The sequence below is a fragment of the Callospermophilus lateralis genome, chromosome 3, assembly GCF_048772815.1.
Source record: "Callospermophilus lateralis isolate mCalLat2 chromosome 3, mCalLat2.hap1, whole genome shotgun sequence".
In the NCBI taxonomy this organism is placed as follows: domain Eukaryota; kingdom Metazoa; phylum Chordata; class Mammalia; order Rodentia; family Sciuridae; genus Callospermophilus; species Callospermophilus lateralis.
This window is the reverse complement of record NC_135307.1, coordinates 3,647,217-3,669,877: the sequence shown is the minus strand read 5'-3', so window position 1 is coordinate 3,669,877 and position 22,661 is coordinate 3,647,217. Positions and strand designations below refer to the sequence as shown.

The window sequence follows — 22,661 nt, the reverse complement described above, 5'->3', positions numbered from 1 at the left end:
TTGTTGTGGTGCCAGGTACTACAACTCCGGAGGATGCATTGGGAGCTCACTATGTCTGCAGCTGAGACTGGGCCTCTAGCCTTGACCCAGCTCTGAGAGGAGTGGGGTTTGGGCAAGCCCACAGGAATTGATGGAAGTCATTGAACAGCTCTGGGGTGTGGGCCTTTAACTAGGACTTGGATCCAGAGAGGGTGGGAAAGAGACTGTTGAGTAGGTCCTTAAAGGTAATAAAAACAGTGAACAGAGTATCACCAGAGAGGACATGCTCCTGTTGTATAGGGTCATTGCCATGAAGGAGGGAGGTATTCCTCTGGCCTAGGTGGCTTTCCTTTGCAATTATGAATTGCTAAATTTGGTTTGCTGATTTTTTTCTAGAATAGGGAACTGAGGACCATCACCCCCACTGAGGGAAAAGCTTTGAGTTTCTGTCTCAGAGGAGTCTGGAATGATAGGGCAAGAAGTGAGGTAGGGTAGAGGAAATAAACAGATGGGAGACATAAAAGAAGAAGAAGGTAATATGATTTTAATTCAGGAGTTCCACATACTTTTCCAGACCTATTTCTCCCAAGTTCCTGAGAAATCTGTAAATTTACCTGTGTACTGTTAATCAACCTTCCAATAAATAGATTAAGCAAAAAAGAGATGACATGTTTTTGGGGAAGGGGTACCATGGATTGAATCAAAGGGCACTCAACCACTGAGCCACATCCTCAGCCCTATTTTGTATTTTATTTAGAGACAGGGTCTTACTGAAGGCTTAGCAGCCTTGCTTTTGCTGAGGCTGGCTTTGAACTTGTGATCCTTCTCCCTCAGCCTCCCTAGCTGCTGGGATTACAGGTGTGCATCACAGTGCCCGGCAAGAGATGATAGTTTAAGAAATCGTAATTTAGGGAGTTTTCCAGTGTTATCTACTCATCAGATAGTGAAGACCACATCAGCTTAAGGATCCTGAGAATGACCATAAACCATTGTGAGATCACAGACTTAGATCATCCCTATGTGCCATTCCATACTATACCCCCCACCCCAACCAAGTTTCACATAAAAGAAAATCTGGTAACCCTCAAAATGTGCCTCTCACTCCCTAGATGGCCTACAAGAATATGCTTTCCCTAAACTTTCCCTCTTTGCTGTTTTCTGCTGCAGTCCGGCTGCAGCAAAATAACGGGGGTGTGGGGGGGTGTGGGGGGGTGGATTCAAGCAACTTGTGTACTTGATACTGCAGGAGTGGGAGCCCTTTATTGTAGGACAGGAGGGGTATTTATACATTCCACACAGCTTATCTAATTAACATAAACTAGATACAGCAGTCAACCAATAAGGAATCTCCACACTTAATGGCTCCCTGGCGTTACTTTACAAACCACTCCCTCTGGCATTTTGCCAGGCACCATCTTGACTTGTTTACAGACTCTAACAGTTTTCTGGCACCTTCTCTGTTGTTATGTAAGCCAGGGTACCTGCTGATCCTGAGTCAATTCTTCCTCTCTGAAAACTCACTACCTCCTGCTCTACCTGGCTGGTAGAGGGAGAGATCCCTGGGTGGGAGTGCTCCTTGGTGGAGAGCCAGGCTGGGGCACAGAGGTGGGTCTGGGGAAGCTCATACCCAGTGTGTGTGGGTGGGAGGGCAATGTCCTGGGGTTGTCCAGCCCAGCAGGTCACTGGTAAAAAATCAAAATGATTCCAACATGGGCTGGGGTTGTGGCTCAGTGGGAGAGTGCTTACCTAGCATGTGCAAGGCCCTGAGTTCAATCCTCAGCACCACATAAAAAAAAATAAATAAAATAAAGGTATTGTGTCCAACTACAACTAAAAAATAAATATTTAAAAAAATATGATTCCAACAACTGGAAGCTTAGTTTCCCCTCCCTCCCAGGGATGAAGTTCAGCCTGACAGGCGAGGACATGTAGGTTCCGCCTCCCCCAAGAGGGCAGGACTGCAAGGCTGCCTGTCCCTGAAGTGTCAGGTTCTAGCATGCCTCCCAGGGGCCCACCCATAGGGAGCCTGTCCTGCCCACGCACAGCCCTCCTGCCCAAGTTCCAAGACCAGGCATTGTGGCTTATACTGTGCGAGCTGTAAATTACAGTCATTATCCTTGGGGGATAATGACATTATCCAGGGAGTCAGCCTTTTACAAAAGCCTCTTGCCTCCCTAATAGCAGCTGCCTGGTGAACAAAGAGATGTATTTATTTATGGGTAAAAATGGAGAAAGAGCCTGCCATACTTGAAGTCAAAATCTCTCAAAGTATAATGGAAAAAAATGGAGACTGACTGGAAAAGTAAGAAGCAGTAGACAGATGTGACAAAGCACTGCTTGCTTTGTTACTGCAGGCAGCCTGGAAAGGCCCTTCCTGGCAGGAGTCTGAGAGGAGGAGAGGGAAGTAGTGGGAAGATGGGGGAACAGTCCTCTGTAGCGCCTGTCTGCTGGAGGGGAGGGCACTTGGTGACAGCACAGAGTGGGGCGCTGGCTTGCCTGTCTGTTGGGACTCCTGTCTGCCAGTATCTACATACTATAGCTGCAGAGGCTTTGGGGGAGTCCAGAAGCCTTTTTTTTAAATATATTTTTTTTATTCCAGAAACTTTTTTTTTTTTTTTTTTTTTTGCAATGCTGGGGATCAAACCCATTGAGCTGCATCCCAGTTTTAAAATTAATGAAGTAGTTTGTGGAACTCAACTGACTATATGGAATTTATACAAAATATGTCATGTTTTATTATCATTTGTAAATTGTGTGCTGTACATTCTTATATGAAGAAAAGTTATATAACAACATATATCCACCATGTGCAACATTTCCTACTGCCTCGCTGCCAGAGGGGGTCTTCATCATGGGCCACCAATGTCCCCATGATTTCTCTCTGTTCCTGTCCCTGTAGCTCCCATACCATCATCACCTGCCCATAGAGAATGGCTCATGCTCAGAGCCACAGCACACCTAGAGACCTCTCATCTGCCCACAGGGATCTTCAGAGTGTAGGCTTCATGACTGCTCTGCAAATGCTGGTTAAATTTGATAGAATATTCCAGTTTGTGATAACAATTGACACAACATCCAAAACTCATCACTATATCATATTCATGGTGATTGGGTTTTTCTTTTGCTTTTTTAAAAACAATCATAAAAGGTTTAACATGAAATCATACAAATAAAACTTGTATAAACAAATGCCCATTGAGTCATAAAAGCAAAGGACAAAGTAAAAACAAAACTAATTGGTGGCGACATGCAGTTGGACATACGTTGTGTCTTGTACGTTAAACAGTTGTCTTAGATCAACAGAAGACCAGTCTTTGGTGTGGTCCTCCAGGATGGATTTCTCCAGCATCCTCCTTTAGTAGGACTGGGAATTCTTGACAATTGCCAACCCTCAAGATGCCTTCAAGTGCTGGCTGACCACTAAGGTCTGCATATCCCATCCACGGTGCCTGCAGTTACACCCAGTGTCGTCCTGTCTGCCACAGTCACTGTAATTCTGATCTTCATCTTGGACACTGTGGAGTTTCTACATCCTTCATCCTATGATTACTAAACCCTTGTCCCAGTGTGGCCCTGGATTGGGCAACCAGCTATGGCACCGCTTCTTCCTCTTTGTTCTTTTTTTTTTTTTGGTGCTGGGGATTGAACCAAGAGCGTAGTGCATGTGAGGCAAGTACTCTACCAACTGAGCTATATCCCCAGCCGTCCCTCTTTGTTCTTGATGCCACCTGTGTACTTCTTCTTTTTTTAATATTTTTTTAATTGTAGATAGACACAGTATCTTTATTTTATTTTTATGTGGTGCTGAGGATGGAACCCAATGGCTCATGCATGCAAGGCAACTCTACTAATGAGCTACAACCCCAGCCCCTGTGTACCTCTTTTATGTGCAACTTAATTTCACAGTTCCCACAACCAGTTTGATATCTGCTTTCACACATTTTCTTTACTGGTCTTCATCTGTAAATGTGTCAAAGCAAAATCCTCTTTTTCATTTGTTCTTATATCCACAGGAAGTTCAATGTTTTCAGTTCTCTCCAAAGGCTCCAAAATATTCTTTTTGTTCTTCAGAAGTGTCTGGATCCACAAAAGCCTGCTAGGGCATTTGTTTCCTTTTAAAGCTTTGTCCTTTTGAGGACTATCAATTTTATCTCCAGATTTTAATTCCAAGACCTTATTAACATTAGCATTTTTGAAAAGGACAAATCCAAATCCTCTTGATCGTCCAGTGACTGCATCTGTTTTAATCGTGCACTACAACTTCCCCAAATAGAGAGACATAGTCAGATCCTTCTTGCTTGTGTCCCAGCTGGAGCCTCCAATATTTTACTGTTCAATCCTCTTATGCGGGCTAGTGTTATTATTCTGGCCCCCTCTGTGAATTCCTTTCTGTGGTTAAACTCTTTTCAGCTTCTCCAAGGTGTCCTTGCTGTGGGCACGGGGATCCGTCAGCAGGGGGCACTGTGTGCATGGGGAGCTGTCAGTAGGGTGAGCTGTTGGTAGGGTCCACTGTTGGGGTGCTGGTGGGGCTGTGTCCTGCTGCACATTGTTAGTCCCAGCAATAGAATATGGTGCGTAGCTGGGTTGAAAATATAATTGTTTTGTTTGTTACTGAGGAATGAACCCAGGGGTGGTCTGCCACTGAGCCATACCCCAGCCCTTTTTATTTTGAGGTAAGGTCTTGCCATATCATCCAGGCTGGCCTTGAACTTGAGATCCTCCTACCTCATCCTTAGGAGGCACTGGGGTTACGGTGCATACCATGCCCAGCTAAATTTTCCCATTTAAAAAATTTACTTTATAACCGGGCACAGTGGCACATGCCTGTATTCCCAGCGACTGGGGAGGCTGAGGCAGGAGGATCTCAAGTTCAAGACTCAGCAACCTAGAGGAGGCCCTAAACAACTTAGTGATACCCTGTCTCAAATACAAATAGGGCTGGGATGTGGTTCAGTGTTTAAGCCCCTCTGGGTTTAATCCCCAATACCCACTCCTCAACTTTTTTTTTAACTTTATTGAGGTCTGATTATATATAATAAAATGAATACACTCATTTTTAGTGTATGGTTCACTGACTTTTGAAAAAAGTTTATCTTCCCAGAAAATTCCTAATGTTGTACAAGTGGAATCACACAATGTGTTTCTGTGTTGTGCAGTACATCCCTGTTGTATGCCCCAGTGGGTCACCCTTGTTGCTGAGTGGAGTTTAGTTGTTCATGGAGGAAGGGCTCGGAGTGCTCTGTTGGAGGTGGAAGTCACATTGTTGGAGACCAGTGGCATGCATTTCTGTCAAGATGCAGAAGGTTGTCTTCACCCACACTCCTTGTTGCCCCTCCTTTCCTGCCACCAGCACCTGTCTGTTCAAAACAACATAAACAGGATAGTAGAGTGGCTTCTTCGGTTAGTATGCTGTGTTTGCGATTCATCCTATGGCATGTTGAGTAGTGGCTCCTGTGTGGACCCACTGTACTGGTTTTTCTCTTCACTAGGGGAAGGGCGTTTATTCTGTTTCCAGATTCTGGTTATAAACACAGCCTCTTCCAATAGTTGCATGCAGGTTTTGTATGAACATGTGTGTATCCATTCCTTGTGTGAACACCTGGAAGCGGGGTATGGGGTTGCATGTTATGTATGTCTGTCTTTGTGCTGGCCTTGTTTCTGAAGGGGTTGTCATTTTGCGTTCCGAATAGCATGGGATGGGAGCTGAATTGTTTCTGGTCCTTGATGATACTGGTATCACAGTTTTGTTTTAACTATTCTGATAGGTACAGGGTATGGCATTTTGGTTTTGGTCTGTATTTCCCTAATAAGTAATGATATTGAGCCTATTTTTTTTTTGAGAGAGAGAGAGAATTTTTAATATTTATTTTTTAGTTTTCAGCAGGACACAGCATCTTTGTATGTGATGCTGAGGATCGAACCCCGGGCCGCACGCATGCCAGGCGGGCGTGCTACGGCTTGAGCCACATCCCCAGCCCTGAGCTTATTTTTATGTGTTTGTCTCCTCCATATCTTCTTTGGTGAAATAATTGTTCAAAAAAGCTTTTTTTTTTTTTTTTTTTTCAGTTAGGGATTGGATCCGGGAGTGTTCTACCTCTGAGCTATAGCCCCCACCCTTTTTATTTTGAGAGAGGGTCTCACTCAGTTGCCCAGGCTGGCCTCAAATTTGTGATGCCCCTGCCTCACCTCCTGAGTAGCTGGAATTATAGGTGTGTACCACCAAGCCCACCTTTACTCAAATATTTTGCCCACTTTAAAGTTGGGTTCTTTTTTTTTTTAATATTCTTTTTTGTAGTTGGACACAATGCCTTTATTTTATTTACTTATTTTTATGTGGTGCTGAGGATCAAACCCAGTGCCTCTCATGTGCTAGGCGAGTGCTCTGTCACTGAACCACAACCCCAGCCCGGGTTCTTTTTTTCTTACTGAGTTTTGAGAGATATATAGGTATTCTGGGGACAATCCCTATTTCAGATGTGCATATGTTTTCATCCAGTTTATGGCTTATCTTCTCATTTTCTACACAGTGTTTTTAGAAATGCAAAATATCATTTTAAAAAAATTTGTAGTTGTAGATGGACACAATAACATTATTTATTTATCTATATGTGGTACTGAGGCCTGAACCCAATGCCTCACCCATGCTATGTGAGCACTCTACCACTGAGCCACAACCCCATCCCCAGAAAAGCAAAATGTCTTAACTTTAATGAAATCCAATTTTTGTTTTATGGATTGTGTTTTTGGTATATCTAAGAAGTCTTTGCCTAATCTAAGATTGCAAAATTTTTTTCCTATGATTTCTTTTAGAAGCTCTTATAATTTTAGATTTTACATCTAAGTCTATGAGTTAACTTTTTTCTTTCTTTTTTTTTTTAATATTTACTTAGTTGTAGATGAACACACAGTATCTTTATTTATTTTTATGTGGTGCTGAGGATTGAACTTAGTGCCTCATACATGCGAGACAAGCACTTTACCACTGAGCTACAGTCTCAGTCCTCTTTCTTTTTTTGTGGTACTGGAGACTGAATTTGGGAGTATTCTGCCTCTGAGCTACACCCCCAGTCATTTTTAAATTATATTTTGAGACAGGGTCTCATTAAGTTGCTGAGGCTGACCTTGAACTTGCAGTCCTACTGCTTTAGTCGCCCAAATTGCTGAGATTATAGGTGTGCACCACCATGCCTGGGACTTGAGTTAATTTTTGTATGTGGGGCAAGGTACAGGTTGAATAAGATTCTTCTCCTCCCTTCCCTCCCATTCCTCCACTTCTCCCTCTTCCTTTTTTGCACCGGAAGCAGAATTATTCCAGCACCATATGTTGAACATGGTGTAATGATGTTATTATTCATTTTAGTTATTTAAATTCCATCAGGTTGATCACTCATGTCCATAGTCTAAACTATTCCAGAGGCTGAGGCAGGAAGATCTCAATTTCAAGGCCAGCATAGACAAGTTAGAAAGACCTTGTCTCAAAATAAAAAATAAAAAGGACTGGGGATGTAGCTCAGTGGTAAAGCACCCCTGGGTTCAATTCTTAGTATGTAAACAAATAAATAAATTTGGAAATTCTCTGGCATACTGTGGTTTTAAAACAAGAAAACCAGGAAAGGAGTTTAGTAAATATGGGTTGCTGATTTCATCATGTCCGGGGCTTGTCTGATTTTGTGTAATGCCATGCATTCTTTCAAGGTGTCAAGATTCTGCCCTCCAAGAAAATCTTGCCATGACTGGATAGGACCCCCAGATAAATATTCAAACCTTCGACCTGTTCACTTTTACGTCCCTGAAAATGAATCACCATTGGAACAAAAGCTTAGAGAATTAAGACAAGAAACGCAGGAATGGAATCAGCAATTCTGGGCAAACCAGAATTTGACTTTTAGTAAGGTAAGTACAGGTTTCAAATGAGAATAGAGATGATACAGGAGGCCACTGGAGGGTGCTGGGTCTTTCATGTCTGTTTAGTGTGTCTTAGTCCTGCCCCCTCCCATACACTCTGTGTGTGTGTGTGTGTGTGTGTGTGTGTGTGTAGACCTTTTTATTTTAAATTTTACTTTTTACAATGCTGGGGGTCAAATCCAGGCCTCATACACACTAGGTGATACTCCACCCTGGGTAGACCTTTTAACTTGTAGCTGTACATGAGAAGCACTGACCATTCATAGATCACAGATCTCAAGATTTTGAGGAAGGAAAGTGAGCAATAAAGCCAGAACCAGAAGTACCTGTCTTACCTGTGTGTTCATGTTTATAAAAATTTAGTGTCTTTGACATATTATCATTATTCCTGATATTTCTTTATTTTCTATTTGCAGTAATAGGGATTGAATCCAGGGGTGCTCTATCTCTGAGCCACATCTCTAGCCCTTTTTATTTTATTTTATTTTATTTTTTGAGACAGGGTCTCCCTAAGTTGCTGAGACTGGACTTGAACTTATCATCTTCCTGCCTCAGCCTCTATAACTGGGATTATAGGCGTGGGCCACTACACCCAATGAGATTTCAAAATTCTTAACTGCTTACTCAGAAGTAAACTATGTGAGAAAGAAGTATAAATATTCTAATTGAGAAGGAAAACATCTGAACTTCGTTTATCCATTTGGATGGACGAAGTCAAATGGAATCTATTCATCATGTTCTTTGGATTTATAAACAAGCTGCTTCCCAGAGTTTATTGAACATCTAGTTTTAAAATCCTGTTTCAAGCATGAAACTTTCAACCAAATTCAGGTGGTTTAAAACAGGCTTGAGGTGAGCCATTCCTCAGCAAACCCACGTCAGAGTGCTTCAGAATGTGCTGTGGCCTGAGAGAAGTGGAGACGGAGAGGATTCTGACAGTGTCTTCTTTTAGGAAAAGGAGGAGTTCATTCATTCAAGACTGAAGGCCAAAGGCTTGGGCCTGTGCCCTGGATCAGGTCAGTACATCTGTGCTTCTGGCTGATGTGGTGGTGGTATGAGCTAGTGGAAAGCTGGGTGTGGAGGGCAGCAGGGGAATCCATGGTAGGCCTCCCACCCACCTCTGCAGCCTCAGGGTCATCTCCTCCCTTCTGTTGCCCCCAAGGGCTTCTTTCCCTTGCCTCTTACTACTGGGAATTCCCTTCCGGACCATTGCTCCCTCTTCTCTCTTGGAGTACTGTGGCACCGTCTCAGGGGACTTCCAGCCTGAGTTCCCAGGGCCTCTGCAACCCCCTCCCAATTCCAGCTCTTCCTCCTGGATTCTTGAGTCAGTTCATAAGTGGGAAAGCGAAAGGAAGAGAAGCTGTTCCTTGCCCTTCCTCTGGTTTCCAGGTTTACCTTTGGAGCATTTCTCAACATTTTTTGCTGCTTTCTGCCCTTGAAACATTGCTGAGGTTCAGGTCCTTGTTAATTCTTTGCCTGTTGCAGTAATTTCCTAGTTTTTTTGCCCAACATCCAAGCTTTAAATCAGAGGCAAGGACACTTTTTCTGTAAAGACTAGACAGTGAATAGTTTACCTTTTGTGGGCTCTATGGGATATCCGCCGGAAATATTCCATGTTGCTGTTGAATGAAGTACTGTGCCCCAGTAAAACTTTATTCACACACACACACACACACACACACACACACACACACACACAGAGCGTATGGGAGTGGACAGGACTAAGACACCCAGAATTTAGCCTGTGTTTCCCTTTAAGTCCATTTTATGCACCACAAGCAGACTTTCCACCCAATGCAGGTATGACAGTTGCCTCCCAGCTTACATTCCTGGTCTCTCTTCACCATAGCATGACAGCCCCATTTCTCTGAAGGAACCTGCCTAGCATGGCACCCTGTCCCTGCCTCTCTCACCTGTTTCCTGGCCTGTTGCCCCTAACCAGGCATTTTTTTGTGCCAGATTACCTCAGTTCCCTTTATCTACCAATACTGACATTTTCTTTTTGGCCAAAAAGTCTAGTGCTCAAAATAAGCTTTGACATTTTCTCTAGGTTTTGATATCAGGCCTTAATAACATTTCATACTGTTTTTTTTTTTTTTTTTTAAGAGAGAGGTGAGAGATAGAGACAGAATTTTTTTTTTTTTTTTTTTTTAGAAAGAGTAAGAGAGAGAGAGAGATTGGGAGAGAGAGAATTTTTTAATATTTATTTTTTAGTATTTGGCGAACACAACATCTTTGTCTGTATGTGGTGCTGAGGACCGAACCCGGGCCGCTTGCATGCCAGACGAGCGCGCTACCGCTTGAGCCACATCCCCAGCCCCCAGACACAATTTTTAATATTTATTTATTTTTTTTAGTTTTTGGCGGACACAACATCTTTGTTTGTATGTGGTGCTGAGGATCGAACCCGGGCCGCACGCATGCTAGGCGAGCGCGCTACCGCTTGAGCCACATCCCCAGCCCTCATACTGTTTTTTAAGTAGGTGTCTACCGTCAAGACATTATGCTCTTGTCAGGCCCAGTGGCAAATACCTGTAATCCCAGAGGCTTGGGAGGCTGAAGCATAAGGATTGTGAGTTCAAAGTCAGCCTCAGCAACTTAGCGAGGACTTAAACAACTTAGTGAGACCCTGTCACTAAAATATATATAGAAAAGGGCGGGGAGCCAGGTTCGGTGGCCACACCTGCAATCTCAGAGGCTTGGGAGGCTGAGGCAGGAGGATCATGAGTTCAAAGTGAGACACAAAGCAACTCATTGAGAACCTGTCTCTAAATAAAATACAAAATAGGGCTGGGATGTGGCTCAGTGGTTGAGTGCCCCTGAGTTCAATCCCCAGTACCAAGGGGAAAAAAAAAAGAGAGAGAGAGAGAGAGACATTATTCTCATGGAAAATCCAGAGCCATTGACCCCAAAAGCCAAGTCTGTCCTTGCCTTCTTGTTTATCCCTAGTCTGGCCAGGATTCATGCAGAAGAATGTGCTGGGGGAGGCGGGGGCAACCTTTCTGTCTCTCTCTTTTGGGCAGTGCTGGGGATTGAACCCAGGCCTCCTCCATGCCTTCTGGGCAGGGTCTCCACCACTGAACTGCACCCCAGCCCAGCTTGAGATACCTGGCTTCCGCCTCACCTATCTCTGGTATATTGACAGGCCAGGTCTGGGAGGGCAGCAGCAGGAAAGGGTACTGTGCCCTGTCAATAACACAAGAATGGCAGCTCAGACTTAATGGGGGTCCTGGCTCTGCAGGCACTATGCTAAGTCCTTGCATGTATCATCCACAAAGACCAAATGAAGGAGGTGCTGATGATTTTACCATTTTACAGTTGAGGAGTCTGAAGCTTACTGATGACAGAATCCCCACCCCAGATCCCACAGTGAGGAGGTAGAACCTAGATTCTGCCTGAAGGAGTCAGGTCTCCAGGGCCTGCTGGGTTTCAGCAGCCCTCAGTTCATCCCCTTCTCTGTGTATTTGGTGTGTGAGTGTGTGTGGGGGGTCCTGTATCAGATGGTAGCAGGCTGGCTCCTGCTGCAGAAGTGGGTTGGGAACTAGCTACTCTCCTAGCAGATGGGAGAGGTTGTTTTCAGTCTTATTAATAGCACAGCATCCTATTGATGTTCTGCTAAATGTTGAAAGGCTGGCCTTAAGTGAGATTTTAAAATTAATTTGGTAACAAAACAACAGCATGTATCAGGGAGAGGGAGTATGAACCAAGCCATCCATTTTGGCAGCTGTTCAGTCGTGGGGAGGGAAGCTGCTTGTCAGAGGACAGGAAGTCCCAACCAGAGGGGTGGGTTGAGTACATTCAGCAACCCATTGCACATCATGGTGATTGCAATTAGTAGTGCACTGTTCCTAAAGGGTGTTGAGAGTAGATGTAGTGTTATTACCACAAAAACAATAGCTCTTTAGGGTTGTTGTGTGTGTGTCAGCTAGTCATTCTGAAATGTATAATTAAAAGCATAATGTTGATGAACTGAGGGTGCAGCTGGGTTGAAGAGCACCAAAAAAAAAAAAAAGAGAGAGGGGGCCTGCTCGGCTCACGTTCTGCAGGTTCTAGCTCCAGATTGGGTGGACCTGTTGCTTCGGGCCTCTGTTTGTATGGTAGTGGCTGGAGCATGTGGCAGAGCACACTGCTCATTTCATGCCCAGGAAACAGGATTGAGAGGAAGTGGCCCTCAGTCCCCTCTGAGAGCATGCCCCTGTGACCCAATGACCTCCCATGGGCCCCACTTCCTAAAGGTTTCTCTGCCTCCTCTTGTGCCACTCTGAGGACCATGTCTTCAACACATGGCCTTTGGGGACATTCTAGAGCCAAACTGTAGCAACGTGGGAAGTGAAAACATCCTGTGTCCTTAGGACTCCTGTGATGTCTCCCGTGATGTTGTAGGAGGCTCAGCACCCAGGAGCTGGTGGAGCAGAGCCTCTGCCATGGCCTGTCTTTAGTGGAATCAGCAATGCTTGGATTCCTTCCTTTTTCCTTTTCATTTTTAGATTTTTGTCTCCTACTCTTTTACTCTTCCGTAAACTGGCTTCCCATGCCTCCCCCCACCCCGGTTTGTCCCCCCCACAGTCAGTGAAGCCAGCCTGAGGCTGGCCTTTCCCCAGGCAGACTTCCAGCTGCTGAGCCCTGTTAGCCAGGCAGAGGCGGGCTTGTGTTGAATGAGCCAGGCTGCTGCCATGGAAACGCAGGATGGAGGCAGCCTGGGGGGCTGGGCAGACAAAGGGGTCAGTGTCCAGACATGTACAGTTAGCCATGAACAGCAGATGGGTGAGCACTGGTGGCAGAGATGACACAGCCCATTTGGACTTTTGGAAAAGCTGCACCAAGTTTTTGTTAGTAACAAAATGATTGTGAGGAGAAAAAGTTGTCAGACTCCAAACTTTGTAGTGTATCTGAAACAACAAGGCATGGTTTTGTGTTTTCTGCATTCACAGGATGGTTTTCCTGATGAGAGACTGTGCTGGTGGAGTGAGCTTGATGGTTGGTGCAGCATGAAGTTCACATGAGGGTCTAGCTGCACATGTCACACACATGCCAGAAAGCAGGAGAGTAAAGGCCAGAACTATTTCGCCAACATCTGTCTCACTGTGGGGAATATGCAAGTTTAGCAGGGTGTCCCTTGCAGAATTATCTTTAATTGCAAAGGGCAGAAAGTGTCTCTGAATCCAAAAATAGTGGGATAGATAGGGCTTGGGTGGCCCATCCACTCACTGCATGTTTACTGGATGACTAGCCATGGGGGAAACTCTTGGTCTTCTCCAGGTACAGAAAGCAAAATATGTTGAGTTCCACTGTTGTCCCTAAATTAAATGTCACTGTAAGGTGGGCAGCACAGTGGGCGAGAGGGTTCCTTCTTGTTTCTTGTATCACTTATGTACTTATTCTTCAGGAGCTAGGTTCCCTATCAGCTGGTGTCTGAAGCACCTGGTCGGTACCCCATCAGTGGTGATGGGATGGATTGCTTCCCTCCCCCACTCCCACTTATGTTCAGTAACAAGCTGCAGTGCTGGCAGCTGTGGAGATGAGCCACTTGCAAAGATTCCTGGTACCCTTGGTTTCTACAGAGCATCTGCCTAGGGTGTTGGCACTGAGGTGCCCACAGGCCTATCCTGAGAGCCCCTTGGGAGTCCTTGGGCATGGCAGCGCTGCTTAGTCTTCGTTCAGTGTCCCTCCTGCCTCGCTGACCAGTGCCAGGTCTCAGAGCTGCCTGTGAGGGTGTGCTTTTATGACCACATGCTAGACTTGAGGGAACGGCACAGGAAGTCATCGTTCAAGGCCACACAGCTAGTTGGGGACAGAGACTGGCTCTGTCTATCCAGTGGAACAGTTCCACTGCTGCTGCTGGGAGGAGCTACTTTTCCCACCTCTTCAGTTCCTCACGTGGCCATGAAAGGCTAAGAGAGACCTCAGAAGCTGACTTGGGGGCCACAATTCATTCTCTCTCTCTCACTCTCTCTCTTTTGGTAATGAGGATTGAATCCAGGGGCACTTAACCACTGAGCCACATTCCAGCTCTTTTTTATTTTCCATTTTGAGATAAGGTCTTGCTAAATTGCTTAGGGTTTTGCTAAGTTGCTGAGGCTGGCCTCAAACTTGATCCTTGTGAGCTGCTGGGATTACAGGCATGTGCTACTACTGCACCCAACTATTGGGAGGCACACAGCTCTAAGGACCATGAAGGCCACCTCCCTCAAAGCTGCTGCTGCTGCTTGCCCTCATCCACCCTGTGCCTACCTCTGGACTCCGCTCTGGTACTCTTCAGCCTGGCACCACTGTCCCTCATTCAGAGCGCCTTCTTGCACCTCCACCTGCCCTCCTGCCTGGCCTGGTCCTTGGCCTGGAGTGACCCCCTCTACCCTGCAGGGCCCTTATCTTTCACACCAGCCCACAAGTCATCTTTCCTGCAAGCCTTTGTCACCTCTTGCCCCTCAGTTAACTACTTGCTCCCATCTTTGCTCAAGTAGCTTCCATCCTCCTAGTCAGTCATGGTCCTTGAGTCCCAGCATGGTCCTCCTCACTGGGGACAGGTTGGAGGGGGCAGAGCTGTGGACATGCCAGTGGGGCAGGAGGGGAGCCTGCAGACAGAGGGTTACTGGGACACTGCACTGCCAGGTGTGTAGATCCGAGAAAACTAGCAGGAAAGTAGGGAGGAAGTAAGAGAGGGTGCTGAGCAGGAGGACAGCAGGGGAAGACAGGGTAATAGGAAGACTGGCCAGGAGAGGACTTGTGAATAAACTGCCTTGTGTGCATTGCATAGTAGATAACTGCTGAGCCGTGACCAGAGTCTGACACTCACCTTGCTCTGTGTCAGCAGTAGTGCATGGGACACCATGGCCATTGCCTGCATTGTGCAATTGAGTAAACAGAGGCACAGATAGGAAGTCGCCTGCACTGCCTAGTGAGTGCTGCGGAGCTGAGCCACCATCTGCTCCAGCCACACATACTACTGCTTGGGCCTGGCGGGTGCCAGAGTAGTGTGGCTCCTGGCCTCTGTTGTGAGGGGACAGTGTGCTTGTTTCTGTCTGGGAACATGCACTTGGTCAGCTCCAAGCTGACTGACCTGAGCATCCCAGTGGGCTGAGGCCTCAGCATAGCCATGTTGCCAGGCCACTGCTGGAGGTGGATGGCAGGGGATTAGAGCATAACACCCCTACAGGGTGGGAGCAGGAGCCTGGCTGCTTCTCTGCCCCAGCCCTGAGTGTAGTGCCCAGGTTCTTACAGGAGATGGTAGTTCTTGTTCAGGGCTTGGGCCTGGAAGCCAGGGTGCACTCTCTCACCCTTTCCCCACCACACAATCTCATTCTCTCACCCACCACTGCTGGTGCAAGAGCCTGGGCCTGAGCTGCTCTGCGGATTTCCGCCAGGGCCTTCTTGGGGCTTATGAATGGGTGATTCCGAGAGTGGCACCACCCAACCATGGGGATGGGCTGTGTCTGTCCCTGCACCAGCCCCCTGTCCAGCACCCTCACTCAGTGTTCTGAGCCCACTGAGCAGGCAGGCTCCTGCCTTCCCTGGGCTGGAAGGCTCCTCACTGCCCTGTCATAGCTCCTTGGTGAGGGTCTGTGCACACTGGCCCAGCATGGCAAGGAAGGCACGTGCCATGGCCTGCATAGGGTGTGGAGTCTCCTGTAATTAGTAGGTCTGATAATATAGCATCTAACTTTTTGGCCCTTAGTCTTTTTTTCCTTTCTGAGTTATAATCCACATACCTTAAAATTGACCCTTTGAGAGTGTGTAATTCTGGGTTTTTAGGGTTCACAGATCATCCGCACATCACTGTCTAATCCCAGGACATTTCCATCTGCACAGAGGGAAACCTCTACCTGTTAACAGTCAGTTTCAGTTCCCTCCAGACCCCGAAGGCACCAGTCTGCTGTCTGAATCTGGAGTTACCTGTTCTGCACATGGCAGATGATGGATCATGCAGCGTGTATCTGCCTTCTGCCTCCACCTGGGCTTACCCTGCATCCAGCTCGTCCATGTTACAGTGCTTCCGAGACCCTTCCTTATGACCAAATGCTGTTCCATGCTATGGATGGAGTGCGTTTTCTCTGTCCCTCAGTTGAAGGATGTTTGTTGTTCCTTCTTTGACTATGACTCATGCAGCTGGGAACAGATATGTGCTGTGTAGTATACCTACAGGTGAACTACTGGATCCACAGGTCTCTTCCTCCTGACACCAAGTTCATGGTATTGGTATTGTTTTGTTGTTGTTGTTTTGGTTGTTTCTTTTTCTTTTTTTTTTTTTTATCCTTATAGGGGACGGAACCTGGGGCCTCCATGCTAGATAAGTACTCTATCATTGAGCCACACCCCACACCCCAGCCCTTTTATTTTATTTTGATAAAGGATCTCACTGATCCCAAGTTGATCTTAAACTTGCGATCCTCCTGCCTCAGCCTCACCAGTAGCTGAGATTACAGGCGTGCCCAGCTACATGATTATATTTTTCAACCCTGTTTGTCCAGTTCTCCATATCAACTGGGTGTCTAGCAATTCAATTCAATTCTGATACATTCTTCCTGGAGTTGCTGTCAAATCCCACAGGTTAAAGGGCTCAGTCCCCAAAACTGCTCCCACTTCAAAGGCCTGTCCCACTTCCCAGACTTGTGACTGACAAGCTATAAGTCGGGGTCTCCCTGATCCCCTTTGAAGGCTTTGTAATTTGCTGGAACAGAATTTTTAGAAGTGACTTACTTACTGCTACTGGTTTATTACAAAGAATACCAATCAGGAAAAGCTAGAAGAGAGACACTTGGGGGCTAGGTATGGGGCACAGACTACCATGCCTCTACCTCATGCCACCTGCCAGCACCTGAAGAGTGTGATACCCTGGAAGCCCTCTGAACCCCAGGGTGTAGGGGCTTCCTGGAGATTTTATTAGGCAGGCATGGTTGGTTAAGTCATTGGCCATCTGTGGTCAGATCCTTTTCCAGCCCTGCCCTGCCCTGGAGATTGAGTTAGACTTCTAATCAAGGCTTGGTCTTTTTTTTTTTTTCCTTAATTAGTTATACATGATGGTAGAATGCATCATCATACATAAATGGAGTATAACTTCTCATTCTTTTGATTATACATGATGTGTACATGTAATGTGGAATTATTATTTTTTTAAGAAAGAGAGAGAGAATTTTTTAATATTTATTTTTTAGTTTTCGGCGGACACAACATCTTTGTTTGTATGTGGTGCTGAGGATCGAACCCGGGCCCCAGTGCCAGGCGAGCGCGCTACTGCTTGAGCCACATCCCCAGCCCAGTTTTCTTTTTGTGTGTGTGTGTGTGTGTGGTGGTGCTAGGGATTGAACCCAGGGCCTTGTGTGTACAAGACAAGCACTCTACCAACTGAGCTACATCTTCAGCCCCAGTAGAGTGTATTTTGACATAGTATACATACATGGAGTATTACTTATTCCAATTTGGATCCCATTCTTGTGGTTGTACACGATGAGCAGTTTCACTGGTCGTGTATTCATATATGAGCAAAGCAAAGTTATGACTGATTCATTCTACTGTCTTTCCTATTTCCATCCCCCTTCCTTCCTTTCATTCCTCTTTGTCTAATCCGGTGAACTTCTATTCTTCCCTCCCAACCCCCTCTTGTTGTGTGTTAGCATCTGCATGTCAGAGAGAACCTTCAGCCTTTGGTTTTTTGGAATGGACTTATTTCACTTAGCATGATAGTCTCTAGCTTCATTCATATGTCTGTCTTTTTGTGTGTGTGGTACTGGGGATTGAACCCAGTGTGGTGTGCATGCTAGACAAGTGTTTTTACTCTCTGAACTGCCAAACTACATCCATAGTAATTTTTAAATTTTTACTTTTTGGCGGTACTGGAGATGGAAGCTAGGGGCGCACTACCCCTGAGCTACATCTCCCAGCCTTTTTTGTTTTTAATTATTATCATGAGACAAGGTCTCACTAAGTTGCCCACTTTGGCCTTGAATTTGCAGTCCTCCTGTATCAGCTTCCTAAGTAGCAGGGATTACAGGTATGCCCTACAAGTCTGGTTTTAAGTCTATTATTTTTGATGTTATAGTGAGTAGAGTTGTTTTCTTATTTTATTTCAGATTATTCATTGCAGTCAGGTGAGTGGCATATGTCTATAATTCCAGCAACTCAGGAGGCTGATGCAAGAGGATCACAAGATGAAGCCAGCCAGGGCAACTTAGTGAGACACTATGTTTAAGTGAAATTTTAAAAGGGCTGGGAGGGCTGGGGATGTAGCTCAAGCGGTAGCGCGCTCGCCTGGCGTGTGTGCGGCCTGGGTTCGATCCTCAGCACCACATACAAACAGAGATGTTGTGTCCGCCGAGAACTAAAAAATAAATATTAAAAAAAATTCTCTCTCTCTCTCTCTCTCTCCCCCTTAAAAAAATAAAAAATAAAAAGGGCTGGGAATGTAGCTCAGTGTAGAATGCTTGCCGTGTGTGTGAGGCCTGGGTTTAATCCCAAATGCTACAAAAAACAAACAAAAGGAAATCAACACCAGATTGTTTATTCCTAGTGTGTAGAAATAAAATTGATATTTGTGTGTTGATCTTGTATCCTGTAAGCTTGCTGAATTTATTTATTAGCTCTAATAGGTTTTTTGGATATCTCTTGTCCTGAAGTTTTTTTTTTTTTTTTTTTTTTTTGTGTGTGTGCTAGAGATTGAAGATAGGGGAACTTCCACTGAGCTATATCCCCAGCCTTTTTATTTTTTATTTTTTGAGGCAGAGTCTTATAAGTTGCTTAGGTCTTTGCTAAGTTGTCAAGGCTGACTTTGAACTTTCGATCCTCCCGCCTCAGCCTTCTGAGTGACTGGGATTATAGGCAAGCACCACTGTGCCTGACTTGTCCTGAAGTCTTAATGTTGAATTTTACTTTCAGGTCAAAAAGCAACCTTGAATGCAGAAGAAATGGCTGACTTTTATAAGGAATTTTTAAGTAAAAATTTTCAGAAGCACATGTATTATAATAGGTAAGTGTTTCTTTCCTTTCTAAAAGTTGGATTGGGCAAAATTATTTTCTGACCTCAATTTAGCAGTTTTGAGATTTATATCAGAGGTAGAAGTGCATGATTTTGTCCACTTCACTTGCACTTTAAAATAAAATGGCCAGCCACGGATTATTGGCATGATGCCATGGCAGTTCTTGTTCCTAGTCCTTGGACACTAGTTCATTGTGCTTCCTTGAGAAGCCTGTGCAGGGTAGGAAGGGTGCAGGCTGAGTGCAGACATTGATTGGCTGGAAGCAAGGAGGCTGTCAGTCAGCTTCCCAAAGATGGTGGCTGACAAGATGTCAGGCAGACGCATACCTTTGCATTCCAGATGACTGGTCGAAGCTTACAGGTCACCTCAGTATGGCCACACTACCAAGTCGTTAGTCTGGAAATTGGTAAACAGAAGGAAAAATTCCAAAGAATGCCCCACTTTTCTGCCTTTCCTGCACCAGCAGTGTCTCATGGTGACCACACAAAGCAGCACTGCCTCTGTAGGAGAAAGACAACCAATGCAGAGAGATGACTTAGCAAGTTCCCATTTTCCTAATGAAGTAACAGACCTACGCAACCGTCACCCTGGCAGCCAACACCCCTGGCTGGAAAATTGGTGGAGATGGAATAATTAAGGGTCAGGATGACACACCTGCAGCCCCAGCACACACACCATGGAGCAGGGCAGCCTCTGTGACAGGACGGAAGCACAGACAATGCCCTGTGTAGGGTTCTTACAGAAGATGGAGTTGCAGTGTGGTTGGGCTTTCAAACAAAATGCTGGTTTGCAGGGAAATACTAAAGGGGCAACGTAGAAGACTGTGTTTGAGGTGAAGCTCAAAGATGCCCAACACTGAGGATTCTGTAAGCCAGTGAGTCAGGCTCTTCAACAAGTAGCCAGGAAAACAAAAAAAGGGGCTAGGTTGGTAGAGCATTCCAGCATACTCAAAGGCCTTAGTGTCATCTCTGGCACCAAAAAAGAGGCAGGGACAGGGGGCAGCTATTGTAGACTATTCATGCAATGTCTAGGCTTGTTTGGGCCCTGATTGACACACAGCAGCTGTAAAGAAATGTTTGGATGAAAGAGAGATTTGGGCAGATGGAGGAGGTTGGGCAGGAACTATATATTAGTTATGGATCATCTTAGATGCAGTGATGGTATGGTGATTATGGGTTTTTAAAAATGATTTTAGTGAGTTATAGATAACATGTAAAACAGGGACACAGTCATATCAATGTTTATAGCAGCACAATTCACAATAGCTAAATAGCTAATAATAACCAACCTAGATGCCCTTCAGTAGATGAATGGATAGGGAAACTGTGGTATATATACACACAATGGAACATTACTCAGCATTAAGAGAAGAAAATCATGGCATTTGCAGATGATGAAGTTGGAGAATATAAAGCTAAGTGAAGCAAGCCAATCTCAAAAAACCAAAGGCCAAATGTTTTCTTTGATATGAGGATGCAGTCACATAATAGCGATTGGGAGGGATCATGGGAGGAATGGAAGAACTTTAGATAGGGCAAAGGGGAAGGAGGGGAAAGGAGGGGGCAAAGGGGTAGGAATGATGGTGGAATGAGTGAGATATCATTACCCTAAGGACATGTATAAGACACAAATACTTTGTATACAATCAGAGACTTGAAAAATTGTGCTCTGTATGTGTAATATGAAGTGAATTGCAATTCTGCCATCATGCATTACAAATCAGAATAAATTTTAAAAAAAGGAAAAAAATACATTTACATTTAGAGAGGCTAAACACGCATACACCCCCCCACACACACACACACACAAACCCCAAAAACAACAACTGCAATCAGGTAGGGAGATTACAGAATGTCAAGACATGAGAATGTGTAACAATCTAATATGATCTCAACAGTTAATCCTAAGGACATTAACGAGAAAGAAGGAAACTGAGAAAACAAAGTAAATAAAAACAAAACAGTATATTAATAAATATCAAATCAAAATACTGACATGTATACCAAGATGGAATTAAAAAAGATAACATGTAAAATACCAGTATATCCAGGTGAAATGATAGATTGGTAGTTTAGATTTGTTTTAAAATATAACAGTGACAGGGGCTGGGGCTGGGGCTCAGTGGTAGCGCACGTGCCTGGTATGTGTGAGGCACTGGGTTCGATTCTCAGCAGCACATATTAAAAAAATAAATAAATAAAGATCTATCAGCAACTAAAAAGTATTTTAAAAAATTAAAAAAGGGCTGGGGGTGTGGCTCAAGCGGTAGTGTGCTCGCTTGGCATGCGTGCGGCCCAGGTTCGATCCTCAGCACCACATACAAACAAAGATGTGTCCACTGAAAACTAAAAAATAAATATTAAAATTCTTTCTCTCTCTTTAAAAAAAAAGAAAAAAGAAGGCTTTGTTTAAAAAAAAATAAAAACATATAAAACAGTGACAGAGTCAGATGGGCAAGTGAGGGAAGACCAAGATGACACTGATGATAGTTGAGGCTGAATGAGCTCCTGAGAGGAGCCTTGACCAAAGATTAGTCCTGAAACATCTGGGTCCTGCTCCTAAGACTGTGGAGCGTCTCTCTGTGCTGGTTAAGCTTTTAGCCAAGTGAGTGTGTGGGCCAAGAGCCTGTCTGCACCAGACCTGCTCCCCACGGGCTTGATGTGGATGGCACAGGGCACCCTTCCTACCCATACGTCAGGCAGGTGTCTGCACTAGTGACAGGAGTCTGGCTTTTCCGGAATCCCAGACCTTGGTCCTCACGGAACTCCGGTTTTGCCTTCCCCGAGCCATTTGTCTTAGGCACTGCTCCTCACTGCAGCCTCACATCAGCAGGTGGAAACAGATGTCCTCAGTCAGGGAGTGTGGAGGTGGCAGAAAGCCAGCATGCTCACCTCTTGTGGCTGCCTTAGCACCCTGGGTTGTTCTCCTTCCTTCACACTGAGGCCCCGAAATCACTTGTGTGACTCTGAAATAGAAGCTGCACAGACATGTGTCGTCCTTGCGGCAGCCCCAGCTTGACCCAAGCTTTTGTTGTGCACCTCCCCTCACATGAGCTCTCCAGGCTCCTCCCATGTATAGGCTTCTGTCAGCTTCTGTCCAGTAACTGGCAGGCAGTGCAGACTCCCCCAGAACAGTATGAACATCACAATGTCAGGCTCGCCAGGAGTTAGCTTCTCACACTGCAGTCCTTCTGCTGTGTGCTGTCATGCAAATAAGGGCCACATCAAGACTGACCCACGATTCCTGCAGAGCCTGCTGGCTGTGGCTCATTGGTCCTCTTGCATCCCTCCTCAGTTATCTCTCCAAGAAGGCCACTAGACAGAGGGCAGGCTCGCCAGGAGTCCTTCAGCAAGACCAGAGGATGGGGGCAGGTGCTTCACCTGCACCTGTCCTGATGGGAGGGCAGGAGAGATGCCTTCTGTGGAGACACAGCTTGGGGCAGGGGAAGACCTGGGGAGGAGGGCAGAGCAAAATTCACCTCTGCTGGAGCTGCTTGCTTGTCAGGCCCCATCCCTGGGGCTCATCCTGGATGCCTCCTGTTTCCCTGCAGAGACTGGTACAAGCGTAATTTTGTCATCACCTTCTTCATGGGGAAGGTGGCCCTGGAGAGGATTTGGAACAGGCTGAGATGGAAACAAGAGAAGAGGAGCAGTTAGGAGCCCATCCTGATGCTGGCCCACCAGAGCCTGGGTTCCACTTACAAGAGCCCTGGGCCTCCGTCTCCTGGCAGGACCACCTGCTCCCTCCTGACCTCGGTCCCAAGCTGGCTTGTCATCACAGAGGCAATGTTAAATAAAGCCTAGCACAGCA

At 45.6% G+C, this 22,661-nt stretch overlaps 1 protein-coding gene across 1 annotated transcript in view; it reads left to right on the top strand.

Moving 5' to 3' along the window:
- Coa8 (cytochrome c oxidase assembly factor 8) overlaps positions 1 to 22,661 on the top strand; it is a 27,801-nt gene extending 5,140 nt beyond the window's left edge. Inside the window, exons 2-5 of the mRNA XM_076849573.1 lie at positions 7,675 to 7,872; positions 8,837 to 8,900; positions 18,751 to 18,841; positions 22,402 to 22,661. Of these exons, the coding sequence (XP_076705688.1) occupies positions 7,675 to 7,872; positions 8,837 to 8,900; positions 18,751 to 18,841; positions 22,402 to 22,507 (459 nt within the window). The 3' untranslated portion in view covers positions 22,508 to 22,661. The remainder of the gene's footprint in view (positions 1 to 7,674; positions 7,873 to 8,836; positions 8,901 to 18,750; positions 18,842 to 22,401) is intronic.